This window comes from Falco cherrug, chromosome 13, assembly GCF_023634085.1.
Source record: "Falco cherrug isolate bFalChe1 chromosome 13, bFalChe1.pri, whole genome shotgun sequence".
NCBI lineage: Eukaryota > Metazoa > Chordata > Aves > Falconiformes > Falconidae > Falco > Falco cherrug.
The window spans coordinates 28875947-28901018 of record NC_073709.1 but is presented as its reverse complement, the minus strand read 5'-3'; the positions used below and the strand labels follow the sequence as shown (position 1 = coordinate 28901018).

The 25072-nt window shown below is 41.6% G+C and overlaps 2 protein-coding genes across 2 annotated transcripts in view; one reads left to right on the top strand and one right to left on the bottom strand.

Moving 5' to 3' along the window:
- Positions 1-25072, top strand: part of TP53BP2 (tumor protein p53 binding protein 2) — a 78611-nt gene that overhangs the window by 3344 nt on the left and 50195 nt on the right. The window contains exons 2-4 of the mRNA XM_055726043.1: positions 3091-3189; positions 19866-19928; positions 20382-20544. The gene's annotated coding sequence lies outside the window, so the exon portion shown is untranslated. The remainder of the gene's footprint in view (positions 1-3090; positions 3190-19865; positions 19929-20381; positions 20545-25072) is intronic.
- Positions 1421-15014, bottom strand: FBXO28 (F-box protein 28). The gene is made up of 5 exons (XM_055726050.1): positions 14755-15014; positions 8747-8856; positions 7601-7739; positions 4867-5062; positions 1421-3144 (listed from the first exon to the last, which is right to left on the bottom strand). The coding sequence occupies exons 1-5, from the start codon at positions 14965-14967 to the stop codon at positions 2750-2752; spliced, it is 1053 nt and encodes a 350-aa protein (XP_055582025.1). The 5' UTR covers positions 14968-15014; the 3' UTR covers positions 1421-2749.

The window sequence follows — 25072 nt, the reverse complement described above, 5'->3', positions numbered from 1 at the left end:
AATTCACATAAACATGCACAGAAACGTATCGTCAAAAGTGATTTAGTTTTACTTCAGGCTACTTATCAGCTTCTTAATATATTGCAAAACGCATACTTTTTTAACAACGAACAATATGGTGTCAGAAATTAATGTTCCAGCTATTTTCTAATTTGGTTTTCTACATTCTATCTATACTACTGGTGTGTATTCCAGTCTGAGAGCCATCTGATACTGATGTCTCCCTCGCTCCCCCGGAAGTGAAAAATGAAACAGCGGCGTACCTTTGTTGCGGCATTTCTCAGAGTTTGCTTGTAACCGTCCCCACTTACCCCCTTCAGTTTCATGGCCCTCATTCAGTTTTACCATACTTAGTAGCACACAGAAGATCAGGATGCACCTGCAAACTTGCAGCGCATGACTTCCTTGAGTTGAAGGTTCCAAGTTGGCACCGTTCACTGAGAATGTTTCATGTGACAATAGGCTGCTGTTGTTCTTTCCAGCTCAGTTTACGCACAGCTAGAGATTCACTAACATATAAATAAACCGTACTCTTGAATAACCTGAAACGATTTACGTATTTGTGAAGGGGAAGAACTGTTTGCATCTTCTAGAAGTGAATAAAGAAACTAAAGTGAAACACATGAAGAGATGTATGAATAAACCTTTTCAGCAAACCCAAGTCACAGGTTTGTACTTGTTTAGAAGTATTTAGCCACAAATACTCGGTAATTAGACCTTTACATGAATCTGTCACCATGAATGACCATTAAATTAATTTATATCAAATGATACACAGTAGTTATAGCTATCATGCTGACCCTTAGATTCAAAATTATTTTTTAAAAGATAAAGTGTATGCCAGTATTTTTTAAACTGAACAGCAGGTATCTGTCTTAAAGACCTCTTTTAACAATAAAAAAAAATCTGAGCCATGGAACACCAGTAATAGCAAATGCTCCTTTTAACAGTTTAACCTTTCCCTCAGATAACCTTTTATCATTTCCTTGATGCTTTTCTTAAGAAACATACCTTTTTTTTTTTTTTTAAAAAGACTCAAACTACCCAACAAGTTTATTTGAAAATCAAATGTCTGCCAAAAATTAGGCATTTGCAATGTTACTTCTCATACGAGCTAGTATGTTTTAGAAGTAAAAGCTGTAGCTAAAGGTCCAGGAAAAATGTCAGTTTTCCCACGATTATGTAATATTTGACCAGACAATTTCTGATTTTTTTGGTGACTTAAATACAACCACTATGTTGTGCTGACAACCATACAAAACATACGAGAAACCTACACTTTAACCCATGGTAGTAGTATCAAAGACTTTGAACAGCTACAAATGCAGCATTTGCATTTTCAGTGCCATACCAAGTTACAAGTCAGTACTGCCTAAGCCCAGAGCAGCAGATGATAAAAAAAAGAAACATAAGTCAAAGATAAAGCTACATACTTTAGTACATTAAAACAAAACTAAGGACAATGGTATTTGTATAAGGTTCCAAAAATATACAGATGGGGGGTGGGGAAAATCACTGTACACAACTCTGAGGTTGTTAAAGTGACCAGAGAGACTGAACAGTGCAAGACATGCTTTTCCAGTTACAAGCTCAAAACAGAAGTGCAAAAGAAATTAAAGCTTTGTCTGAAATGATTTACCTTTTAGGATAAGGAAAGCTTAGAGTATCGTCATCAGTGTCAAAGAGAAATTTCCACCCCACCCCCGACACATACACACAAAATAGTTTAAGTTTGTCCATAATACAGTATTTCATTCAAATGATGTCCCCCTGAGCTTGCTTACTGTAGGGACAGTTTGTCTGATACTTATTAGATGTTGGCCTATGAATCAAGTGATGCATAGGTCGCTTCTCAATTCTCCAGCTTTGGCTAACAGTACCTGCAATTTACAGGCAGCGAAAGTGGCAGACAGCCTGGGTTCCAACTCTCCTGCAGCTAGCGATGTGAGACCACCTCACTGTAAGAAAGTGGTTGTGCTGAAAGCAGGTCCTAAGTTATGGCTGAGGAACAAAGAAATTGCTTTGTAGGTCTTTGTGCTCACTCCCAAAGATAAGAACAATTTCAGGCAAGTGCTTTTAGTGGGCTGACTAAGCTGTACATGCATCTATCCATGCAAATGCAGAATATGGCTCCCAAGACCTAGAACCAGGGTGTGTGCATGAAAAGACTGGATAGAAGGCCCTTCCTTGTAAGTTTACAAAAATACATAGCCAATACTGTAGCTTAAGAAGTCAGTTTTACTCATTACAGAGATCTCCAAAAAGTATTAACTACTTTTCAGACATTCCAGACAAGGTCACTTGTAACAAAAAAGGTCAAGTTCTCTAAAACAAGATTTTAAAAGTGGATCTTTCCTTCAAGTGAACAGGACATCTGTTTTTACACTTAACTTCTTAGTTAAGACTGAATTTATTTAAGATTTTATGTGAACATATGCATAAACACAAATAAGTTTACTTTAAACACATCTGCACAGAAAAAAAAAGATTAACCCTTCAAAACATAACAGAGCAGGTCTGGTTAGTATGTAACTATTGCAAATCATAAGGATTCTGTGCATTAGGCCCACCCATACAGAAAGCAGGGAAAAAGTCTCAATGAAGGAAAATTACTGTTCAAGTCTAAGTGGTGTTTTGAAGAGCCAGCAGCCTAAGTGATACCATGAAGCTAGTCACAGTATCCAAACAAGCAGACCTGCTTGGGCTACTAAAGCAGTGTATCCTCCTGAAGATGTCATGAACTCCCAAGTTATTTTCTGTTTCGAAGGCGTTTAGATTTCCTAGGACAGTCTGTGGATTCAACCGCCTTCCTCCGTTTTCTATGAGACTGTTCATTTGAGCCAGAACCTGAAGAATTTCCTACTGTACTCTCCATCACCTCTCGCAGCTTGCGTTCAATCTCAGCCAATCGGGCATTCTGTTCACCTATGATTTGGGTTTGCTCAAGCAGTTTCTGCTCTTGATCTTGGAATTGTTTCTGTAGCTCTTGCACTTTGGTGCGAACCTCTGACATCTCCCGCTTTAGCGCTGTCACGCCTGTGCCATTTGCTTTTACTTGCTGATGGAGTTTGGTGACTTCCTGTTTTGAAGGGTTCTGCTTGGAGAACAGCTGCATTGATGTCAGTGCTGCAGAAGGTCCTGGAACTTCAGAGAAAATTGTGATTAATCCTCTGCAACTTTAAGGCAAAAGTAGGAATTTTGTCCCAGTTTTCCTATTTTGCTTATCCCTACTCCCCCAAACATGAACCTGAATACTGGTTGCAAGTTACGTGAACATGAAAGCCAATTTACAGTCATGTAATCTCGGAGCACAACTCAATTTAAAATACTTAAGATTTTCAGTCGTCTGGAAAACAGCTCATCATTCCTTTTCTGTATATAAGCCCCGCTCCTTTTGCTGTACCAAAAATTACGTAGGGATATTACGTTGTCATCGACACTTAGTGTCACAGATGTTATGTCAAAACCCCACATCTATAAATTGCTTATTACAGAATTGTTATATTAAATATTTCAACAGAGCAGTAAAATTCTGCTGTCTTAGTTGTAGACAGCTAAAGTTCTAAAACTTTGTGGTTTGGGGCTTGACAAGGTATTTCGGTTTAACTTACTTTTCTGGAAGTCAGGAATTTGTTTTCCTTGCTTCTTTTGAATCATTCTTCCTAATGCTAAAACGATCCTGGGATTTGAGCTTGGGACTTTTGATTTTAATTTAGTTCCTGCAAATCACAAAGACTAACAGCTTCTGTATAATTTCTTTCACTTTTTCTATCATAAAAGATATCCATCACTTTTTTCTATAATTTTACTCTTCTAGCAATGCTGTGCAAGTAGGATGCAACTTTCAGTGCTACACAGACAGAATAGTCTGGAACAGCCTAGTACAGTCATCCTCCTCTTTTTATTCTCCTTTAACATGCCAGCATAAGTACAGTTATGTGACACCAAAGGGTTGTCATTAGCTAGGTTACGCTTCTCCCTCTACACAAAATAGGTGGGTTTATGCCACATAAAGCCTTGGCCTTGAAAAGCCGACTGGCATCAGCTATAGTTTTGGGCAGTACTTCCTCAACTGAGAGACTCAATGGAACTGAGGTATAATTAACAAGATATAATCAAGAGGCTGGATACACACTTATAGCTAACAGGATGGATAGGACATACCAGAAATAACAAGCAGCTCCTACAGTTAGGTCTGTAATTTTTGCTTAAATTTAATTATTTATTTTTTTTAAATTATTAAGTTATCCCTTCAGAGAGTTGATTTCTCAGTTCCCAAGTGTGAAGATTTTCAGCACAGGGAAAACACTACAGGTAACTAACTTAGACTTTGGTTCACAAAATTCTGGAAAGTCTGGCAGAGTATACAAAGGATCCGTTTAATTGTTTATTTACAGACTGTTGTTTTAATTGCCTTTTCACTATTACCTTTAAGTATTTTGCCTATTAGTGCCCCAGGAAAGCAAAATATCACATACAAGTTATGTTCTATGCACTACAACAGCTTAGGCTAATTCATTTGCTGATCATCCTAAAAATAAAAGGCATCGAGCTGTCATCTCGTGTGCCAAATTTCAACCAATTGCAATGATAAAGTCTCATTCATTGGTGGCACAAAAGCGTTTGTTTAATGAATACACACTATGCATAATTCTAACATACATTCAAGTGACTGTTCTTTTGGTAGTACAAAGACTCCTTAAATTTCAAAGCAAATGAATTTCAGTTAGCATTCTTAAGAAACAAGTATCATCAATATTTATGTAATAAAGCTCACATTTAAGGGAGGGAGCTTTAAAAAGATACAGTGCTGTGAATTTTTACAGAAAAACTAAATAAAACTTAACTATACGTGGGAATTAATACCTGGGGCAGTTCCTATCAGACGTCCCGATACATCTGACCCAGGCATCTTTCTTTTCAGTATTGGAACAATCTTCTCATCAAAATATTCCATAGCCATGGAGGAAATGTCCCTTAGTTCTTGAAGAACTTCATGAGCTCTCTGAGGAGCTCTTGTAGAGTTTACATACCTTAGCACACGATAAATTTCATCTATTACCTAAAACATTTAAGAAGAATTAGGATTTTCTGATAAAGGCACCATTATTTCAGATCATTCTAGAAGTGCTGGCATATGCAGGGGCTTTTACTACATACCTATTGCATAACCACTGCGTGCTTTAGTTCTAAATCAGCTTTTTGAAATGAAGCGCTGTTCGTGATATATCAGAGAAGCTATTCACTTGATCTACCACAACAACTCTCTTCAAACTCATGAAATAATGCTCACTGTGTGAAATTTTATTTTACTATATCCACACTTGACTTCAAAGTTATATAATCTATATTCAGCAGAGCATTATCATTTCTTTTTGGAAAATCTGAAGCAAGATACTTAGCCACAATGCAGAGCAGTTACTCCCCCAGCCAGTTATGAAACACATGGACTAGGAAGAATTACCATTATGTTGGTCTAAAGAGCTGTAAATATGTACTTGAGTCCACTTGTACACACCCAAAATATTTCAAATTCAGATTAAGTCTGAAACGTATTAATTTATAAAGCATCAATCCACTGCTGACAGAGAACACAAGCACCCTCTTAACAGGTTTGACAAGGAAGCCCTTTGGTTAGGAGAGATACAGCGAGATGCAGGGTGTCTCACTCATCAATTAATTACAGTCTGAGGCAGGTCAAGATAGGAGTCCTGGTCTCTTAGTACTGAAACTACTGACACGGGTATTTCGCACAGGACTAAGAATAGTTTAAGAATCTCCTGAAAAACACAGATCTTAAGGACTTAGAATAATAGGTAAGCCAATACAGTTGCATCTTGTGTTTTAATAAAGGAAGATTAGCTAAAAAGTTGCAAAAGCCAGAAAGAACTAAAGCATCTCACCAGACAACAAGCTTACAAAAGACTTCTCTAATTTTACCCACGGTATATGCTGTTAGCAACATCATCCTCAAAGCATTTTTCTGCTGTCCTCAATATAAAATCTTACAGCAGCACTGCTATCACCAGGAACCCTCACACAGTACACCAAGCCTCAAATCAGGATTCACATATTCTAACACAAATTCACTGTCTGACAGTTCTGTGGCAGCTTCATTCAAACAAAATTTCCTGATGAGAACAGTGCAGGTTGGGGGAAACCACAGACTGTAAACGAACACTAAGCCTTGAATCTGCTTGACCAAAAGAGGATCTTCAGGTGAACTGGTAACTGTGCTGACAGTGTAGTGGTGCTAGCAAGCTCATACACTAAGTAAATAATTAGCTGTTCTATCCGAACACAAACAAGGTCCTTATAACTCAGTGCCCACAGCTCACTTGACCAACTCCTGCACGCCCCAGGTCTAGATTAGTGTACTTTTATTAAAAGAAAGAGAGTTCTGCCTGTCCATCTACTCTTCAAAAAAGTAAGGTGACACTTCTTTTAAGTTTTTCATTTACTATGTGGTATCAAGGACTTAAGTTTATTTGACTTTATGTTATATTACATTTTTTTAAATACATGTTAGGTATATAAAAATATAAAGTCAAATAAGCATAAATATATTAAACTATAATGTTTTAATATAAAATTAATTCAATATTAAGTCAGCAAGTGTACAGAAATGGTTACCTCTTCAAGATAAAAAACCATTTCTTGCCAACAGCCTATCCTACAGTACCGAATGTAGAACTGCCTGCGCCATGCTTTGCACGAATCCAACAGCTAACCTTTCCATTCATCCCAGTGCAATTCAGTTATCTGCCCATGAAAAATTAATACTGACATATCCAAATCTTACACAGAATGATCAATGAGTACAGCATTAGGCTAATATTCACTGATCTTGTTTCAACCATGAGCTGCACCGGTTTTCCTCAGATCATGGTTTTGTCAGTTCCCTTGTGGACTTCTGTTTTCAGATCCTATAAAACAGTGGTATCTCTAAGGCACATCTCGCTTGCATAATTTATATTTATGTTGGGGTAGTATTCTGAAACAACAGAATTGTTCAGCAGTATTAATATTTAACACACTTTATCTACATTTAAAACTAATTCCACCTACTGTACAAAAATACCGCATCCACTGTCATAATGAGCAGTGTTTCCACATACTAAGTATCTTAATTCAATTAATCTGAAGTACTCAAACCCTCAAGAAAGATGCCTAAATCTTCCTGATGGACTGAGTGCTTAGTGTTATATGTAGTCTAAATTACTGCATCTTCTGATGACTTGGCCTCCAGCTTTTTTCTACAATTAAAATTCAGAATTAAACCCTACACATCATGTGTTTCCTGTAAAAGGTTGTATAGGATGTATATGCCACAAGTCAAACATCAGAATTAAGTGAGAATCTAAGGGAAAATGGAAATCAAGTTTAAAATAATTAATATTTAGATATAATCTGGTTCATTCATTTCATGTTGCCTGTTACAGCCGAGCACTGGCTTGTGTGTGTGTTTTCAAGTATATGGAACAGTTTCAGTGTATATATATATACACACATACAAATTTGTCCCAGCTGTCCCAGGTTAAGTTGCACAATCTTTTTTTAAACACATATACACATTCACAGAATGCAGTCTACGTTTTACCTTTCCAGGTATGAAGCAACAGAGATTGGAATCCACATATTTCATGAAAGTCATATTTAACAGAGAGAGTCTGGTTTCTACAGCAGCAAGGATGTCGGCATGACGAGCTAATGAATGGTTTCTTCTTTCTGACTCCCGTCTAGAAGACATACCATTAAGTGACACTGATTTAACAATGAATCAACAAAATGAAACTGTAAAATTGCTAGAGTTAATTTCACCCTTAAACCCTCTGAGGTTTGAAAATGTAACCACTAACATTAGTTCTGTCTCTACAGAAAAAAAATCCAATACAGATTAAGAATCAGCTAGTAATAGCACGCTACGCTTTCTTAGACAAAAATTGTTCTCTGAATAATTGCTACATCTTACGGGATCCATAAACTCAATATATAATTTAGGACTATTTAAAAACAAGCTTTCAGTACTATAACTAGCAGTAGACACTGCATCATATTTTTATCCCTCCATATTCCTACAGTTAGTACTTCAATGCAGTTGACATAAATTTAATATATTATTAATGCTTGCTACAAATTTAGGTTGAGATATAAACTCTTTTGACAAAGGATCTCTACTTCAAGTGGCATTTACTTTCTTCGTTCTTACTGGAAAATCTGATAGCACACAGAAACAGCTGTGCTTACTGAAAGGAGAAAAGGCATTGCTTTAGTAAGAAACTATCTCCCAGTAAGGCTCACACATCAAACCCCCCCTCCCCCATTCCCATGTAATCCTTGGCACTGAGAAACCTTTTTTTTTTAAGCAGAGTAGTAGATCAATCACCAGTGAAGGCAGTTAGTCTTGAAAAGGAATGGCATTTATTCATTCCTAGGAGTCCTTACTTGATTTGCCAGAAGAGTTGAGCAATACAGAACCCACTCTTCTTTTCTCTGTTTAAAATACCAGAGACAATTTCCAATATTCCAGTTTATAGTATATGACAACTTACATTCATCCACACTATTATTCTGTAATTAGATCTTAGGTTCAAGTTGCTTTTGGAAAAAAATTAAATAAAACCAAATGTGACTCAAATTTTCAAGATATTTAAGCAGAATTAGCCAGCAAGAAATTCCTTTTCAATATTCTGCTGAAAAGATTCCAGTACATTTACATGTAACTACAGTTCTAACTGGTACATACCTTGGAAGCTGAGCTTTAACTTGCTTTTGACACAAGTTGTGGTATCTTTCCACCTTCAGAAATCCCTGATTCAACATTCGCTGGCAAACCAAGTCCATTCGCTTACAAACCTGTATTTAAGCAAAAAGAAAAACTTAAGGCTCAATTAAGGCCACAAGTCACTTTTACTATTATCCACACTTGCTGGGTATTAAAAGATTCTCTTATCAGTTTTTCCTCCATTTCAAGAAGCAGAAACTGCAGTTGACCTTAAGGCATCACCACCTCTAACAACAATCATGACACTCCAAAAAGGAGCAGCTATGTTCCCCACGTTCACAAATTAATCTCCTGATACTGCGTAACGAGAGACAGTAGGATGAATGCCACCCATATATAAACAGATGAAATTTCCTCTGATTTTAATGGAAGTTGCAAATGCCTGTGCCTGACTTTTAACTTGGTGTCCAGAGTGATTCTGGTAGATCAAGTTACATGTTTTTTTGTAGTTTAAAAAAGAAGCTTTTAAAAACAAGAAATCATACTGGCTTTCTTCCAGCATTCAAGGCTTATGTTTTTGAAGATAGCCACAATTAAATTTAAAAACTTATGCAATGCAGTGCACGTGAAACAAGATTCCTTTTTGGATAAAGAAAAATATTTCCTTCTCTGATTAACAGAATCCTTTATCTGGTATGCTGGATACCAATAGCCTCCATTTTTTTTCCACAGATTTAGGGAGAAAGGACATCAATAGCTGCAGAAGATACAATAAGCAATTAAATTTAAGCCTTCACAAAGTAACCAGTTATAAGGCAAAGCCAACTTGTACAAAAGTTTAAAGCAATTGCAATTCAGTTATGATGCAAGAGCTTAGTGAACCAACTGTCCTTTGAAATTGATTATTTTTTTAACTGAAATGCACAACTCCCACTGTGACCCCACTTTCCAGTGGATTAGTTTTGCCTTTGTTTGTTTGGTTGTTTTTTTTTTAAATAAACACTCCTTCCCTCTATACATTACTCATTTCATAATTTTAAAGTCTATGGAAGTTTATACCTTGAGGAAGAAGACTCTCACTTCTCCCAGAAAAGCCTACAATTATTTTCTGTTCATATGGAAGCCACTACTTAAATACATTCTACTTTCTGCGAGCCTTCCTCTGTCCCAGCTAGTTTAAGTTCTGTAAGAACTGATCATTTTCCAACAGATCCGTATAAACAGACCATGAAGCAATTCCTGTCAATCTGTCAATGCTCCTTTGGATTAGATCTTCCTTGCTAAATAGTCAAAGGAGAAGGATCAGACAGGCCAACTACCGAGGTACAGTCTCAGCACACCCTCCGCCACTTTCACAGAATCAGCTAAATCCTCTCCAGAGTATAAAAAATAACGCTGGCCCTTCAACTACTGGAAGAAATCATCATATTTCTTCCAAGATACTAGCTGCATTAGGGATGCCTAGATCCGATACCATTTCTGAGTACGATACTTACTTGTAGCCAGGAGTTCGTACCTGCACCACTACACCACGGCTACGTTAGCTATGCAGTTACTCCGCACAAGAGACAAAACAATCCCAGGCACATCGCTAGCTCCGAGTTCAGAGAAGCCCGCAGTGACTTTAACCACGTGTGCACTGACACCTGGTGGCAGGAAGGACCCGGGGTGTGCTGAAGCCCTCCCACATCCCAGACACTAAACTGCGATGGGTAACACCAGCTGCGCTAGGTTTTTAAACACGGGATTTTTTTAAATCGTACTCATTTTGCTCATACGCTATGCAGCATCAAGTATTATTTGCTCCAGTTTCTGGACGTTACCTATATTTGTGCCAATAAACAGTCTAGAACCCAAACACCAGACAACAGGCACCACCAGAAACCTAAAGTGGTGGTCTGCATCTTATTTTACCAATAATCTCTTAATTCTCAGCTGGTTCCCGATGGCACCGTTTAAACCATATGGCACCTGTATTTATGGGAACAATATACCTTTCTTAGACACTATAGTCAGCACTCATATGCGAAGTAGCATTACTACATTTTTAAGTGTTTGTATTAGTCCAAGACAGTTTGGTACTAGCTATTCAGTGGACCATAAGAAAGCAAAAAGTTTCATTGGCTCATATTTGTCTTTGCAAATTTTTGTGAGTATTTTCTTATTCTAGCCATAAAGCTGAAAGAGCCCAAGTTTTCTCAAATGTCAAGTCCAACCAGACACTGTGTTCAAATTTCAGTATTAGAAAGTTACTCCAAGACCATGTGAAAGCAGAATGAGGTGGTTGCTTCTGAGCGTGCAGACTTACATGCTGTAACAGCTTCCATAAAATAACTGATTTTCCACCTAATTTGTAAACAAACTAAGCTGACACAATCTACTAGACAACTACTACCACCTTCCCTTTCCTCAAGCACATCTTATTTCTTCCACTAACAGATAACCAGTATTTATAACAGAGTTTAAAATAGCCTGAAGTATTTAGAGTCAATATATTTTTCTTAGGGGCTACACAGACACCATATTCCATAATGCCCTTCTAGGGTAAAGTATAAGTGCGTGACAAAATGTTGATGACTTCAGCAAGAAGCTTTAAAATAGAAATGTCTGTAGATACAGATGTACTGAAACCGGGGGAAGATTAAAGCCGTGCTGTCCAAACGCTATCAGTCCTTATTTGTGCTGTGCAGAAAATAAGCGCGAGTTTGCTGCAGGATCTAAGACAATTCTTTACGTGCGTCAGAATCCAAGATAACCTTTTCCTCAGAATGTTCATGGGAGGAGGTTGTGGATTGTTTGGTTTTAATCACATTTGCTGTAGGAATAGCCTGAATAGAAGTGCATTTCCAAGCTCTTATATACAAGTGAAAAGAAACTGGAATATAAGAATCTCATTATTATCCCACTCAGGTAAAAATTCCAGAGCTTCTGTAAGTCATTTAAAAAAATCACAGTAAAAAGAAGCCTTCAAAAGCTGGAAGATAGCTAGCTTCCCTATCAGCATGCATGCTAGGCTGCAGCTTGTCCGGAAGATTACAGCTTTAGACACAAGGATCTTCTGGGTTTTGTTTCTCTTACAATGACCTATCAGAGGAAGCAGATGAAATAAATACTCAAGAGGACTGAAAGCAAAATGCTGCTGCTTTTCCTCTCATTCACTTTTTCTGAACACAAGTTTGAGAACTCAAGATTTGCATCATTTCAGACAAGACTGCATTCTTAGTGCCTGTTGTTTAGTCTCCATTACTTTAGATTGACTTCACTGCTTAACCAGTAGGTGCATTTATGCTTTTCCATGCAGTAACACCAGGAATAGCAGAAAGCATTATGCTCAAGAAAGCAAGTGCTTCTTGGCACAATGAGGGCCCATGGTCTTGGCCTCCCTGATGGCAATCTGCATAAGCAGGAAACATTCTTTACCTCATCCTTTGGTGACAGAAGGTAACTTAGGGATCTTAAGACTTAGATTATGCTCCTCATAATGGTCTATAGAAACAATACAGGTTCCTATCTCTTATTTTAATCTGAAAACTTGCAGATGTCCTATGTCCTCCCACCCAGACAACTCCTTAGTCTGTCTTCTTGTACACACTCTAGATCCAACAGCAGTTCAACTCAAAAGATTACTTTTTTTCCCAAATAAATCAGTGAGCTAAGGTGATGCAGAAAAAGAAAGCAATCAGGACATCCATTTCCTTCAGCGCTGGGATCCAGAGAATGCATCAGTAAGTTTAGGAATCCACATTTTATAACTACACATGCATGATCAAACTCGGTTGACTGATGTCCAGCATCAGATCTTCCTACCTTCCTCAAGATGCCTTATCCCATGGAATGCCGCATTCTAAAGGGCTAATGAGGCTGCTTTTGGGCACATTTATAATGTTTATGAGACCTAAGCAATTTAATCCTGTCATTCAATTAACATGGTCCTGCAGCGTTACCTTTAGCATAACACTATTTGTTATAAGATACACCCATTCATCTTTGATAAGCAGCTCAAGTCAGTTCTCATAGAGAAGAAAAATTTACTGTTTGTGCAAGACAGATCTTAGAGCAGGAATACACAAATGTCTCCCAAGGCTACTTGTAGCCTTTCAAAATCTGAAAGTGACGAAAATTTATTATGAATTTATGCCTAGGCATTGCTATTTTTAAAAGCTATATTTAATTCTCTGTCAACAGCATCTGGAGTTATTAAAATATCCAGTCTTTTCCTTTCAGGGAATTGCCAAAAGAACACCTTTAGTTCTGTATGGCCATCCAAAAGACCTCGCTGATCAAGCTTATGTGGTTATGAGCTACTCTTTTGACTAGGTCTAACCAGAATGGCTTTGATTCTTTACATTACCGCTGGTTAACAAAGACAGGCATTCTTAGAACGGTCACTGCCTTCTGATATGCTTAAGAAAACAGTAAGGAATTTGATGGAAATAAAGTTTCCTGGCTGTCACTGACTCAAAAATTAAAAATAGGGACAGACCAGTGGAATAGTTTGGTTTGTTTTACATCTAGTATTGTTCCATTTGTGTGTCAAAGTTGGGATTTATCCAGTCTGGTTTTGCGTATTTCTGAAACTTCTGAAAGGGACAGTGGTCTTCTGGAAAAATGAACTTGCAAGTGCCCGATGACAGCATAAAGTTCCATTTTACCTCTTCAGTAGCACTGAGACTTCAGCGGCTGGTTTAGTCCTTACACCACCATCTTTCCTGTTCTCCACTGCTGACAAAGCATTGCTTACAACATTAACTTAGCCCTACAGAAAGAAAAAAACTTCTACGGACTAGTGATAGCTCCCACGGGCACTACCGTTCATAAAATTCAAGAGAAAGTTGCAGCAAAGGCCTGTGTCCAGTGCTGCAATACAGACCATGCAACACAAAGCACACCCAAAGTATGTACTTCCCTTCATTCAAACCGTAAGTACCCCAAAGCAGAGGCTGCAATCCCAAAAGGCAGTACGGTATCTTCTTCACAGATCCACTACCTACTCACACAGAAGCAGCAGAAGTCTTCAGTGGACTGACAGCACGGTAGAAAGATTTAGGTGTTGGTGTATGTGGTGCAGTATGAATAAAACCAGATTTTCTGTCTGAAGAGCTTTCAGTTTAAAGTTACAGTCAGGATGCAACACTTCAGGCTGCTGATCCAGGACATACAGAGTTCTAATTTTCTGTAGAACTATGCTTGTAATATCATCCAGTTTAGACTAATAAGAGTTCTTAAAATAGCAACAGTGCAGCCAGTGCAAGTTTACTGAGGGTTACATAAGCGATGCTTAATTCCCTCACTATTATTCCATTTACAACCTCATTAAAAAAAAGCAAGACGGCAGCTTATCATATTATGTCATAGTTTACATCAGACTTCTTATGCAGGCAGTTAAGGACTGAGATATATTGATCTCTTTGCTGACAGCTGTGCTTTTTCATCTGCGTTATGAAAGTTCAGAGGTAGAGGTAATATCTTTTATTAGATCTACTACTACGACAGGAAGAAGCAGGCGGCCTTTCAGGCAGACAACGGCCTCTTTGCGTCTTTCCCCCCCCCCCCCCCCCCCCCCTTTGATTTCTAGATAGGGCAGGGTCCCGGGAGCAGCAGGCTCACCGGCTCCTGCGCTCGCAGGCTTAAGCTCTATAGGTAAAAATAAATGCAGGCACGAGACACAATAGCCCCGCTCCCCTCCACGGGCAGTCACCAGGGGAAACACGCCTCCAGCAGCCTCGCACGGCGGCCGGAGGGAAGGCACCGAGCGAGGGCCGCGGGCCCCGGGCCCGCCCGTGCGGGGCTCACGGCGGCCCGGCCGGGGGCTGCGGGGAGACCGCCCCGACCCCCCCGCGCGCCCCCTCCCCGGCGGCGGCACCGGCCCGGCCGAGGGCTGCGGGGAGACCGCCCCGACCCGCCCCGGCCCCCCCCCGTCCCCCCGCGCCCCCTCCGCGGCCGCTTCCCGGCCGGCGCGGCGGGCTCCCCGCGGCCGCCCCGCGGCTCCCCGGCCGGCCGGCCCGCCGCCTGCCCGCCCCGGCCCCTACCAGGCGCAGCTGGCTCGTCTCATCGTAGGACAGGAAGCTGAGGATGTTCTCGATCGCCACGATGGGCAGCCCCATGAGCGTGTTGCTCTGGGGCGGCGGCTCCAAAGGCGCCAGAGCCTCGGGAGACTCCGGGACCGGGGGCGGGGAGAGCCGCGCCGAGCCCAGGGCGCCGCCTTCCCCGTCCGACACGAGCCGCTCCTCCGGCGCCGCCATCTCGGAGCCCGTCCTTCCTCCACCGAGGGAGGGCAGCGAGCCTTCCTCTGACGACACTTCCGCCCCCGCTCCCACTGCCCGCCTGGGGGCGGCAGAAACCGCCGAACGCCACAAACGCGGGTGCCCCTGGCAACGGCAACGGCCGCGGCCCCGGGCAACAGCCGCCGAGGCGCCTGCAGGGGCGGGGCCGGGCGGGGCGGGGCGGGACTGGGCGGGGCGGGGCTGCGGCCTTCAGGCCCTTCAGCCGCCTGAGGGGAGGCCCCGGGGTGTGGCGGAGGCGGCTGGCAATGCCCTCCCCCGGTGCTGGGTACCACACCTGGGGCACATTAGAGCTAAATGGCCGGAAAGAAACCGTGGTGGTGTGTTGTCGTGAGGGCCGGGAGGCGGTGTGGGTGGAGGTGGTGCAGGATGAGAAGCGCAGGCAGCGCTGGTAAGGGTGTCAGGGCGCTGGGCAAGGAGCTCCGTGTGCCTGGTGGGCGCCCTCCCAGGGGCACAGCGACAGTGCCGAGGGCAGCTCAGCTCCCCCTGCCACAGCCCGCACCACTGGGCCTTCACACTCCGGCCTGGTGCGGGTCGTAGCGAAGCTACAGGGCTTTTTTCTTCCCGCTCTGTGGAAGAAGAGACGGGAGGGTAAGGCGATCGAGGAGGCTGTGGAAGCTCACAGAGACAGGCTAGCCGGGGTTGGAAGGGACTTGTGAGGATCATCTAGGCCTGCTCCTCACTCCACACAGCCCAACCTAAAATTAAACCATATATATCTCTATATATACATATGTCTCCCAATGATTCTTGAATGCTTACTGGTCTGGGGCTGTGACCCCCTCCTTGGGGAGCCCGCTCCCATGCTGCACCATCTGCTCCGTGTGGAGCTTTTTTCCTAACACTGAACCAGAACTTCCCTGGAGGCAGCTTCATGCCATCCCCTCGTGGCCTGTGGCTGGACACGGGAATGGAGGGATCAGCAGCTCCGTGCCTGGCACACGGCAGTGCTCCCTCCCTGCTGCGGGCACAGCGGCCCCCCAGGAAAACATGGCCGGATCACAGTGAGGCAGCTACAAGACAGAAGGACACCTCTGTTGCTCGTGAGGCACAGCTACGTACCTCTTACAAATTTAATCCAGGCCTTTCTAGTCTACGTATAGAGGGGGTGAGCACCCCCTTTTGTGTTCATGCTGGGCCTATCCCGCCTTGGCTGGGGCACACAGGGTGAGCCCCAGCAGCCGGAGTGAGTGGGGGGCGTGTGGGTCTGCTGCCAGCGGGCAGGGGTCAGAGCAGCTGGCAAAAGCCAGCAGCCTGCAGACCGCTGCTAGGAACCAAACATTAATGAGGAGGCAAAACACCAAGAATAAAACAAACTCTTCTCCTTTATTTGCCTTTAATCCTGTATATCAGCGAGGTTTCTTGGATGGAATAGCTGAGGCAACAAAGAGGTGGGATGAGGGGCTGTTTCTAGAACATTCCCTGGTGTTTCTGAGCATGGTCACAGACACACTGTATGTTCACAACCATTTTAGCCCAACAGAACTTGGCACGCCCATTAAAAAGCATGGTGGCTGTCTCTTTTCTGCATTCAGCTGCTGCTTTTTTCACATCAGTACTGGTGAGCACATGTGCTGGTTGGGGAACTGGTGATGTTGAAGACTGACTGGCTGAAGAAAATAACTAAGCAAATGCCAGAAGTAACGGTAGCAAAGTGTATGGGAAAAAGCTATCAAATGTTTTGGGAGAATAGGGCCATTTGCTGCAGTACCTGCACCAAGGTAGTACAGCTTAAAATATTACAGGACTAAAGCATTAGCTGCCTGCAGCATCCTTGTACATTTTTTTCAGCCATGCTTCTTCTCTTTGAAGGTTTCTCTTAACCTGTTCCTTTCATGTGCAACCTCCCCCTTTCCTCTCAAACCCACCTTTAGCCTCTTTCTTAAATGAAAAAAATTGCAACTGGAAAAGAATTAACTTGGGAGCAGGGCAAATGCAAGGGTAAGCCTTTATGTGTGTCATCCTAATGGCACTCCAAAAATGTGCACTGAAATTAATATTTCCTTTTTGGGAGCAGAACACTGTGTGCCTTGTACGGATTTGGAAGTGTTTTGCTCCCCCCGCCCTTCGACTCATCAATGCTGCTGCAAAATGATCTGGCTATCTTGGAACAAGGGTTTTATTCTTGTACATGATTTTAGGACCTGATCTCCTTTCACATGCACACTCAGCAGTTTAAAACAGGCTCAGGAGAATTCTTTATAAACTTGTGACTTGGCACATGAAGTTTGGGCTGGCAGTCCATAAATGCTTTGAAAGCAAGTGGTGTTTTTCATCCTACCTAAGCATACATAATTTAAGATAGTTTCAAGAATGCTTTTTTTGTTCTGTCATGTAATTTAAACAATATGAGCTTTTAAGATACAGCTTTAATAAATATAAGCTGTATATTCTGTATGTTTATTATATTAGTAATTAGGATATATTAATAATATGCACAATATATATTTTATATTACTAACTAAAACCATATAAATAGCTTTATAGTTAGTAGGTCAGCTTCAGTAAGTAGGCTAATTCTGCCGCCTTCCAGGTTCTTATTCACATCCTTCCCCAATGCATCTTGTGTCATTTTTCTGAGCATGCATCACTTTGCGCTAATTTGCAAAAACACAGACCGTATGCCTGCACTTCCACAAAATCCCTATCACAGACTCTCTAGCGGCTTAACTTGTCAGTTGCTATGGGATGGTGTGAAGCCAGACAACTTGATAATACTTCCTGAAAGGGATGAGATGAAGTTATGGAGAGTCTATTGCATGTCAAGTAACATGCAAGCATTTTGTCAATATTTTACAACTCATGCAAGGTACGTACCTCATTTGCCTTATTTGGGTTACCACTTATTTAGATCTCGGCAGTGCTTGTAAGATTTAAAAGCCCCTGAAATAGCCTTAGTTTCATTTATACCATGTTAGAATGACAAGTATGGTTGGACTGAATATTTTTTTAAAACATCTCAGTGACTTACAAGAAGGATGTTAGAGGAGATGTCTTGTTTTGCCCTTTTAAGCAAAAAAATCTTCATAATCTTTTTGCCTATTTTGGGGTGTGTGTGTGAAATTTTGATGTCTCTGTACTTTGGATTAGGAATATGAGGTTTAAAAGGAAGACCACTTGGGCTGAGGATATCTGGTTTGCTTTCTTTGTAGTAATCTGCAAAAAAATTTTATGCCATAAGTCTTTGTGAAGTCCCATTACTTAAAAAACTAAAATTTTTGAGAGAAGTTCTTTAGATGTATCTATACCAAACAGATTCAACCTCTCAGCTTACTACAAGCTTAGAAGATGGTATGTGTATTGTGCTCCCAGCTGATTCAAGTGTGATCTGTGAAATTTTACTGAAAGTACATGGAATATTTTGTTTGGGCTTTGTGTGGAACCAAGCAATGCCTAGAGCCACGGTAAAGAGGAAGGAGCCTGGTTCAAATACAAGGAAATTTGTAGTTATCAAATGTGAGAAAGGACAAGAAATTCAGGGAAGGGGGAGAAGAGAGACTGAGAAGCAGGAGCTAATAAGCAGATGTCTGGGAAGATAGGGATGGGGGAAGAAATCTAGCAGCAGGGATTAGAGGTGAAGGAAGGTGCATAACTAGGTCAAGAACTGCTGTGTTAATGAGGAATATAGGAGCAAAGAGGAGTAATGTGCTCAAAAACTGAGTATAAGAGCAGAAGCTGGGTGGGAGGAGAACAGATTTGTTTTATTTAGTTAGTGTAATCAATAAAAAGATAGAAAATGCCTTCCCACATGGCACATTTTCTTCTCTGGGGCAGTCACAGTTTGCTCACTTTATGGATATTAAGGGTTTTTTTAAGAGGTGGTGAATTTGAAGAAAGTCTGGTATATTCACACAGCTGTATTTTCATTCAGGATGCTGGACACCGAGGCAGAGTATTGCTTGTTTAAAGGTCTTTTTTTGAGAGGCATTAAAAAAGAAATGGAAGAAAACCCATTAAAATTTCCTTTTAGAATGTTCTTAACAAATGTAGACAGAGTGTAAATTTGCACAGATTCATGTTTTGCAGCTGAGACTTCTGATCTCTAATAATCTATCTATCTAATCTATCTAATATATCTAATATCTGTCTAATAGATAACTTAAACATTCTTGTCCTGTGGAGTCAGCTTCAGATATGAATGTAATCCCAGTTTAATTAAATCAATATACATATTTAAATGGATCCTTTGTAGACTAACCAGGTTTGGGCGCAGTAGTGCTACATGTTACATAAAAAGCTGGTTGAGAAACCACCTCTAAAATCTACATCTACCTTGTAATGTATTTGTAATACTGTACCTTAGTTATGCGATAGTAATCATAAGCTGAAGCTGACAGGCAGAAGCACATGATGCTTCTTGGGAAATGAGAGGTAGAAGCAAAAGGAAAACAAGTAGAAGATAGGATGAAAGAAAATACAACCTCTGTAGATTTTTCTCAGCTACAAGTATGGGGACTAGATTAATCTTGAGTAGTTTTTGTAGGCTAGGCATGTTGCTAGCTTTCATTAAATATGTTTTCTGTTTGAAATTTCAAAAAAGGATTTAACTAGAAGTATTTTCAAATCCACGAGAAAGCTGGGGTTTGTAGACATGTAATGTATTAATTAGGTAAACTGATGTACTTGGGGGATAAAAAGGACAAGGGTTCAGACAAACAACCTTTCTATTTTCTTGGAGTCAAAATACCTTCCCTGAAAGAGGGCTGTGGAGTCAGGTGCTGGATAGCACGTTATCTTGGTGAGGTTACATATCCTCACACAGCTGTATTCAGAAGTAAGCTCAGTGAATAAGCTTATATAAATAAAAAAGGAGGTTTTGATTAGACTTCATGCTAATTCTCTGGATTATTTTCATGTAGGTTGTACAGAAGCCCTAGGATGGAGAATCAAGTTACCACTGTTAGGAGGGGCTCAGTTTTGATGTAAGTTCCAAGCAATTCCTTTGGTTTTAGTATGTTGCCACATCTTTACGCTGTCCTAAAGATAATTCATGAAAGACGTCAGTAATGCCTCTGTGTCTCATCAGTTCAGCTCAGTGAAACATCACTGACACGGCAAACTGCAGCAATGCTGTTGATGTATAAGAAAGAGACAGCTCCCAAAGTGTCTGTTGTTGCTTATGGACCACGTACCTGTGTCTGCCAGGTTCCCTAAAGCAGAGTTTGATTTGCTGAGGCACGAGGCTATAGCGCTCTGTGAGAATGTACAACAAAAATACATAAATTAACTAGGAGAATATGTTAACAAAGACATGGTCTGCTCAGTCCTGCAGTTGCTTTACAAAAAAGAAATTACGGGGAGGATGTGTGTGTGCTGATCTTGAAATAATTTTGTATTTTCTGAAATCCTGCTTTCATTCTCTCTTGACTCCACAGGGCCTGCTAGCATGAGCTAAGGCTGACTTCTTGGCAGCTGAGAAATAGGGACGAGGCAACAGTAAAACGGCAGTGTTAATTTAACTCTCCACATTATCTAAACATCCAGCTAGGATGAAGGTTCAGCATCACGGTGTGGCTAAACAGTGACTTAAGGTTTCGGGTAAGGAATGGCATTTTGATCACATAATTTCTGTTTGCAACAGCTGAATGTATATATGTGCTTAATGAGCGTAATTTTTGGTTCCTTCCCTGTTCTTCCTCACTGACCAACTCCCTTATGGGGCTGGATGAGTAGCTGCAGGCAGATACAGCTTTTTTGCATTGCTGTAATTGCCTTAAACAGATGTTTTGTTACAGAGGGTATTCTGTCAGGATCGGTGCTGAGATAAATTGCCAGGGATCCAGAGTGAGTCTAGTGAATATAATTTAGTTATTGAGAAGAATGGCAGCTGTGTATGATGCATACAAAAAGCTAATTTGCGCTAGCCTACATTTTCTTCAAACATGCTGGGGACTAATGGAAGAGGAAGTTTATTTCTCTGCTTTTTAAGACACGGTGCAGACTTGCTTTAGCCAGCTGGTTATTAAATTACCTGTGGGGAAAAAATTATCTGAATTTAAATTACGTGGAAGAGAATTTGGAGTGAGGAAATTAGAATTTTCTTCCAACAAGTAACTTGAGAAGTTGGAGAAGCTTTAGTTTACTGATGTTAAATAATTCCTGCTTGATCTGGAATAAATGGAGAACATTTGTTTACTGGGAGTGATGCCTGTATACAGCGGTATTAATGTCACTTCCTATCTTTATAGAATCATCCTTTGAAACTGTTGTTAAATTATCAGCTTTAGGAGCTGAATACATTGCAGCAGAATTGATGCAAATCTCTAAAGTAGTTTCTGAGTGGCGCTAGTTTCTGGGTGCTGCTGGCTCTGTGTAATTATTAGCTCACTGAGTAATGTGATTGAGTATGTACTTGGCGCAGTGGGTGCATGTGTGACTCCCACAACTTAGATAATGGGATTAGTTTACAGACAGGATGCAAGTTAAGCAAGAGGTATTTTAAAATTAACTTTAAGGTTACAGAGTCTGAACCTGAACCTCTGTTGTTTCGCGTAGTTGCTTCCATGCGTTACCAATTCATATATGCGGGGACCAACAAAGTTTATATTCACTTTGTACAGAAGTAAGTGATTTCACAAGCAAGAGGCTGGCTCTCGTGTCTCTGAGTGAGGTAAATTTAACTCAGCTGTTCCTCATGTAGGGAAAATTTAGGGATTTTTGAGCTGTGGCACAGTTTTTTGTTTAGATTTTAAATCAGTATCATCTGTGTGTGAATAAGGAAGTATACAACCGAAATGGACTTCACCTGACAACAAATCCTAGCTTTCAGCAAGACACAAACCATTCAAGTAGGGGCCTGATGATGTTCTTCATTAAGCATGCACTGATGTGATAAACTCCCTGAAGGGGATTACAGCTGAAGGGAGTAATTTCAGTTGCCAGATGCAGATGTTTCAGAGAGAAGCAGCTTATCACCAGGAGGAAGGTGTATTTGTTATATCACTGCTCAATGCCAAAGAAAATCTTTATGCTTAAAGAATTGGAATTTACAGAAGTTGTGGCAAGCTACAGTATCTTAATTTAAAATTTATATCTGCTAAATGCTTCTTGATGTAGTGTTTTGAATGTGGCATAGAGCAAATGCTTTTGCTTCAGAAGCAGCTCCTGGGATAATATGGGATGTCCTAGCTGGTGTGGTTAGCAGATTCCTTTAAAGATTTCTTGAATCTCAGACTTTGGAATTAGTGGGCTTCTTTTTTCCATCTTTTTTCCTATTTTTTACCTACTGGGGAGGTAGACTCGGTTGTTGCTGCATGTTTCCCCCAAAACTGTTTCTACTGCAAGGTCTGTTAACTGATGATTTAAAAGCAATAACATTAAATAGTGAAAACGAATCTTAACAACCACCGGAGGACAGCTGGTGGATCAGCAGAACTGTGGGAATGTATAAAACTATCAGTTTTCTATAGCTATTTTCTTCTTTGTGAGGAAATTTGACAACACTGACTAGTTGAGGCCTTTGTTTTTAAGCAAGACTGTCTGGAAAAGCCTTATCTTGAGCTGGAGACTAGCTGTATAAATTAGGTGCCAGAAGTTCAACATTGCTGGAAAGAATCCAAACTTGTGAAGCTGCTGTGCTGTGCTCCAGCCCGCTGAGTTTAGGTGAGCAATTCTTTTGGCATGTTCCCTCCGTTGTTTTTTTTGCTCCCCAGCAATCCCAATTCCAAAGCTTTCCCTTCCTTTCTATGCTCTCAAACTGTACCCCTCAGAAACTGGACCTCAGAAGTTTGACTTGGGGGAGTTTTAACAGTAGGTGGCAGTGGACAGCAAATCTAAACCTGCTGGCCTCCTGCTCCTCTTACATTGATGCTGTTGTGTGGGTTTCTGACAAACTCTCTCTGAAATTACTGTCTTAGAAACTGCCTAAGAATCAGGTTCATCGTCTTTTTGTTGAAGAATTAAATGGGTTATCAAAATATAAACAACTGGCAGGTACAGCTTTTTTTTTGCCTTTTTTTTTTATTATTATTTTTTATTCTCACAAGGTATTGCAAAAGAGATGTGCCTGATGTTTGTTGCCTGATAATCTTCCTAAGTGTGTCAGGACAATAAAAGAGGGCTTGACTGGTCTGGAGGCAGTTTTAGGCAGGCTGGTAGAGAAAAGGATGAGAAGTGACTGTTAATATTGCTTAGATATAGCACTGAAGGAATTAATTGAAGTTTTGGAGTTTTAAGTAGTGTGCTGCAGGCAGCAAGCACAGCAGTGTCTTCCCAGCGCTGCTCCCCCAGTCGATCCCCCAATCCACCTCATTGTATGGTGAGACTAATGGCAAGAAACGATGCTGTTGGTTTCTACTGATTATTGTTACCACTGCTGTCTGTAATGCCTTTCTGCTGCTGCAAGTTTCTGTGGTTCAGATCAAGTAGATCTCACGTGGAAAGGAGAAGAATAACCCTGCTACATTTTTGTTTGGTAGTTTGGTGGTGGTTTTTTCCTTTTCTTGGACACTTTTCAAGCAATTCTGTGAGTACTCACTTCCCCTGGACCCTTGCTGTGACTGCTTCTAGGGAACTGCGTGTAGTCTTAGTCAACTGCAGCATGTTCCAGACAGTCCGCCAAGAGTATGGGAACCAGGGAGGAGGTGCGGAGCTTCAGTGGTCTGTGCTGTTGGCTCCAGACCCCACAGATCTTGTCTTCTCTTCCTTTTTGTGATAGCTTTGTATATGCAGGACCAAGAACTGTTGTGCCTTGCCAGTTCTCCTGGGCATGAGTCTGTTACCTCCAACTGTTGGCGTTCTGGAGATTGAACCTTTAGTCCCCATGGGGGGGAACCATCTACTCCCTGCTCATAAAACAAAAAAAAATCAGTCCAAAAAATTAATAACCCATTGTGGGAAATGCATGTCATGCTTATTTGGTGCAATCTTGTCTGAATTGCTGGAAGAGGCAGAAATGTGGCGCGCTGTAGGGAAGGTACGCAGTGCTGCTGGGGTGCACACAGGTACGAGCGGTTCTGACCCCGCTTCACCTGCAAATCTGGCGAATGTTGTCCCCTCTTCTTGGAGGGGGGCTGTGATCTACCGTGCGTGGCCAGATGGCACCGAGAGCTACCACCGCAGCGTATGAGTCACAGAGCCTGGATAAAAACTGGAAAAAAATAGGTGCACCCCTTGAAGCTTCATTTCCTTAGCAGGAATGGGGTTGTAGTTTTGTGTGGAAGATGGTAAAATTAGAAGTTGTGCCAAGAGAGGGTTCTGTGGGTTGACCTGTGAGAGGCACGTGCTGGCAGAGCAGAGCTGCCACACACAGACACACACCTGAAACCTCTTTTCTAGTTGATTTTTCTCTAACCATTTCCATTTTTTTCAGACTTAAAATTTGTGGGTTCTAAATTTTTTGTTGTTTTTTTGTTAATATTTTTAGAAATATTAGAAGTAATTTCTGACTGTATTTGGGGAATGCATTAGAAGATCATACCCCTCATTTTATCCCTTACCAGCTAGGTGCCCCTAAATATTAAGCAGAGATTTGCAGAAGAATGTTGAGTTCTCCATTGCTATGGAGCTTTGGCTTGTAACATTTTGATCTTGTAAAATGAATTCAAAGTTTTGAGTTAAAAAAAGCAAACCACCACCAACCCTACCAAATAAAAACTGGGATCGTGAACCTTCTGTGGGTGGCTTGGCCGGTGTGGGGAGGGAGAACCGGGGCCGCACGTGGGGGGGGGCCGTGGGAATGCCGATATCTACAGCGGGTGCGCTACCGGTAACGTGTAGGGAGTGCGGGAGCGGCGATGCCGGGCTCTGCCCGCCGCTTAGGGCCGGGGTTTCCAGTTCCTTAAATCAAACACCAGGGGAGAGGACAAACCGGCGGCGGCCCGGAGGGGCGGGCTGGGGCCGGGACCGGGACCGGGGGGCGCCGAGGGCGGTGGGGCGGGGCCGTGACGCCAGGCGTTGCCGGGAGACGGCGGGCTGTTTCTGCGATGTAGCCAATAGGCGCCGGGGGAGGTGATGTCATGGCTCCGGCGACGCCTTCTCATTGGTTGGCTCTGGCGGCGGGGCGGGGCCCGGCCGGGGCAAGGGGGCGGCTCCTGGCGGCGCAGGGCCCCGCACGGCGGGAGGGCAG

Excerpts from the sequence above, each read along its gene's own strand:
- FBXO28 (XM_055726050.1), bottom strand. The coding sequence starts at position 14,967 with ATGGCGGCGCCGGAGGAGCGGCTCGTGTCGGACGGGGAAGGCGGCGCC. Across the intron at positions 8,857-14,754 it reads AGACGAGCCAGCTGCGCCTG|GTTTGTAAGCGAATGGACTT; the intron begins GTAGGGGCCGGG and ends GCTTAAATACAG. Across the intron at positions 3,145-4,866 it reads TCTGATAGGAACTGCCCCAG|TTCCAGGACCTTCTGCAGCA; the intron begins GTATTAATTCCC and ends TTTTCTCTGAAG.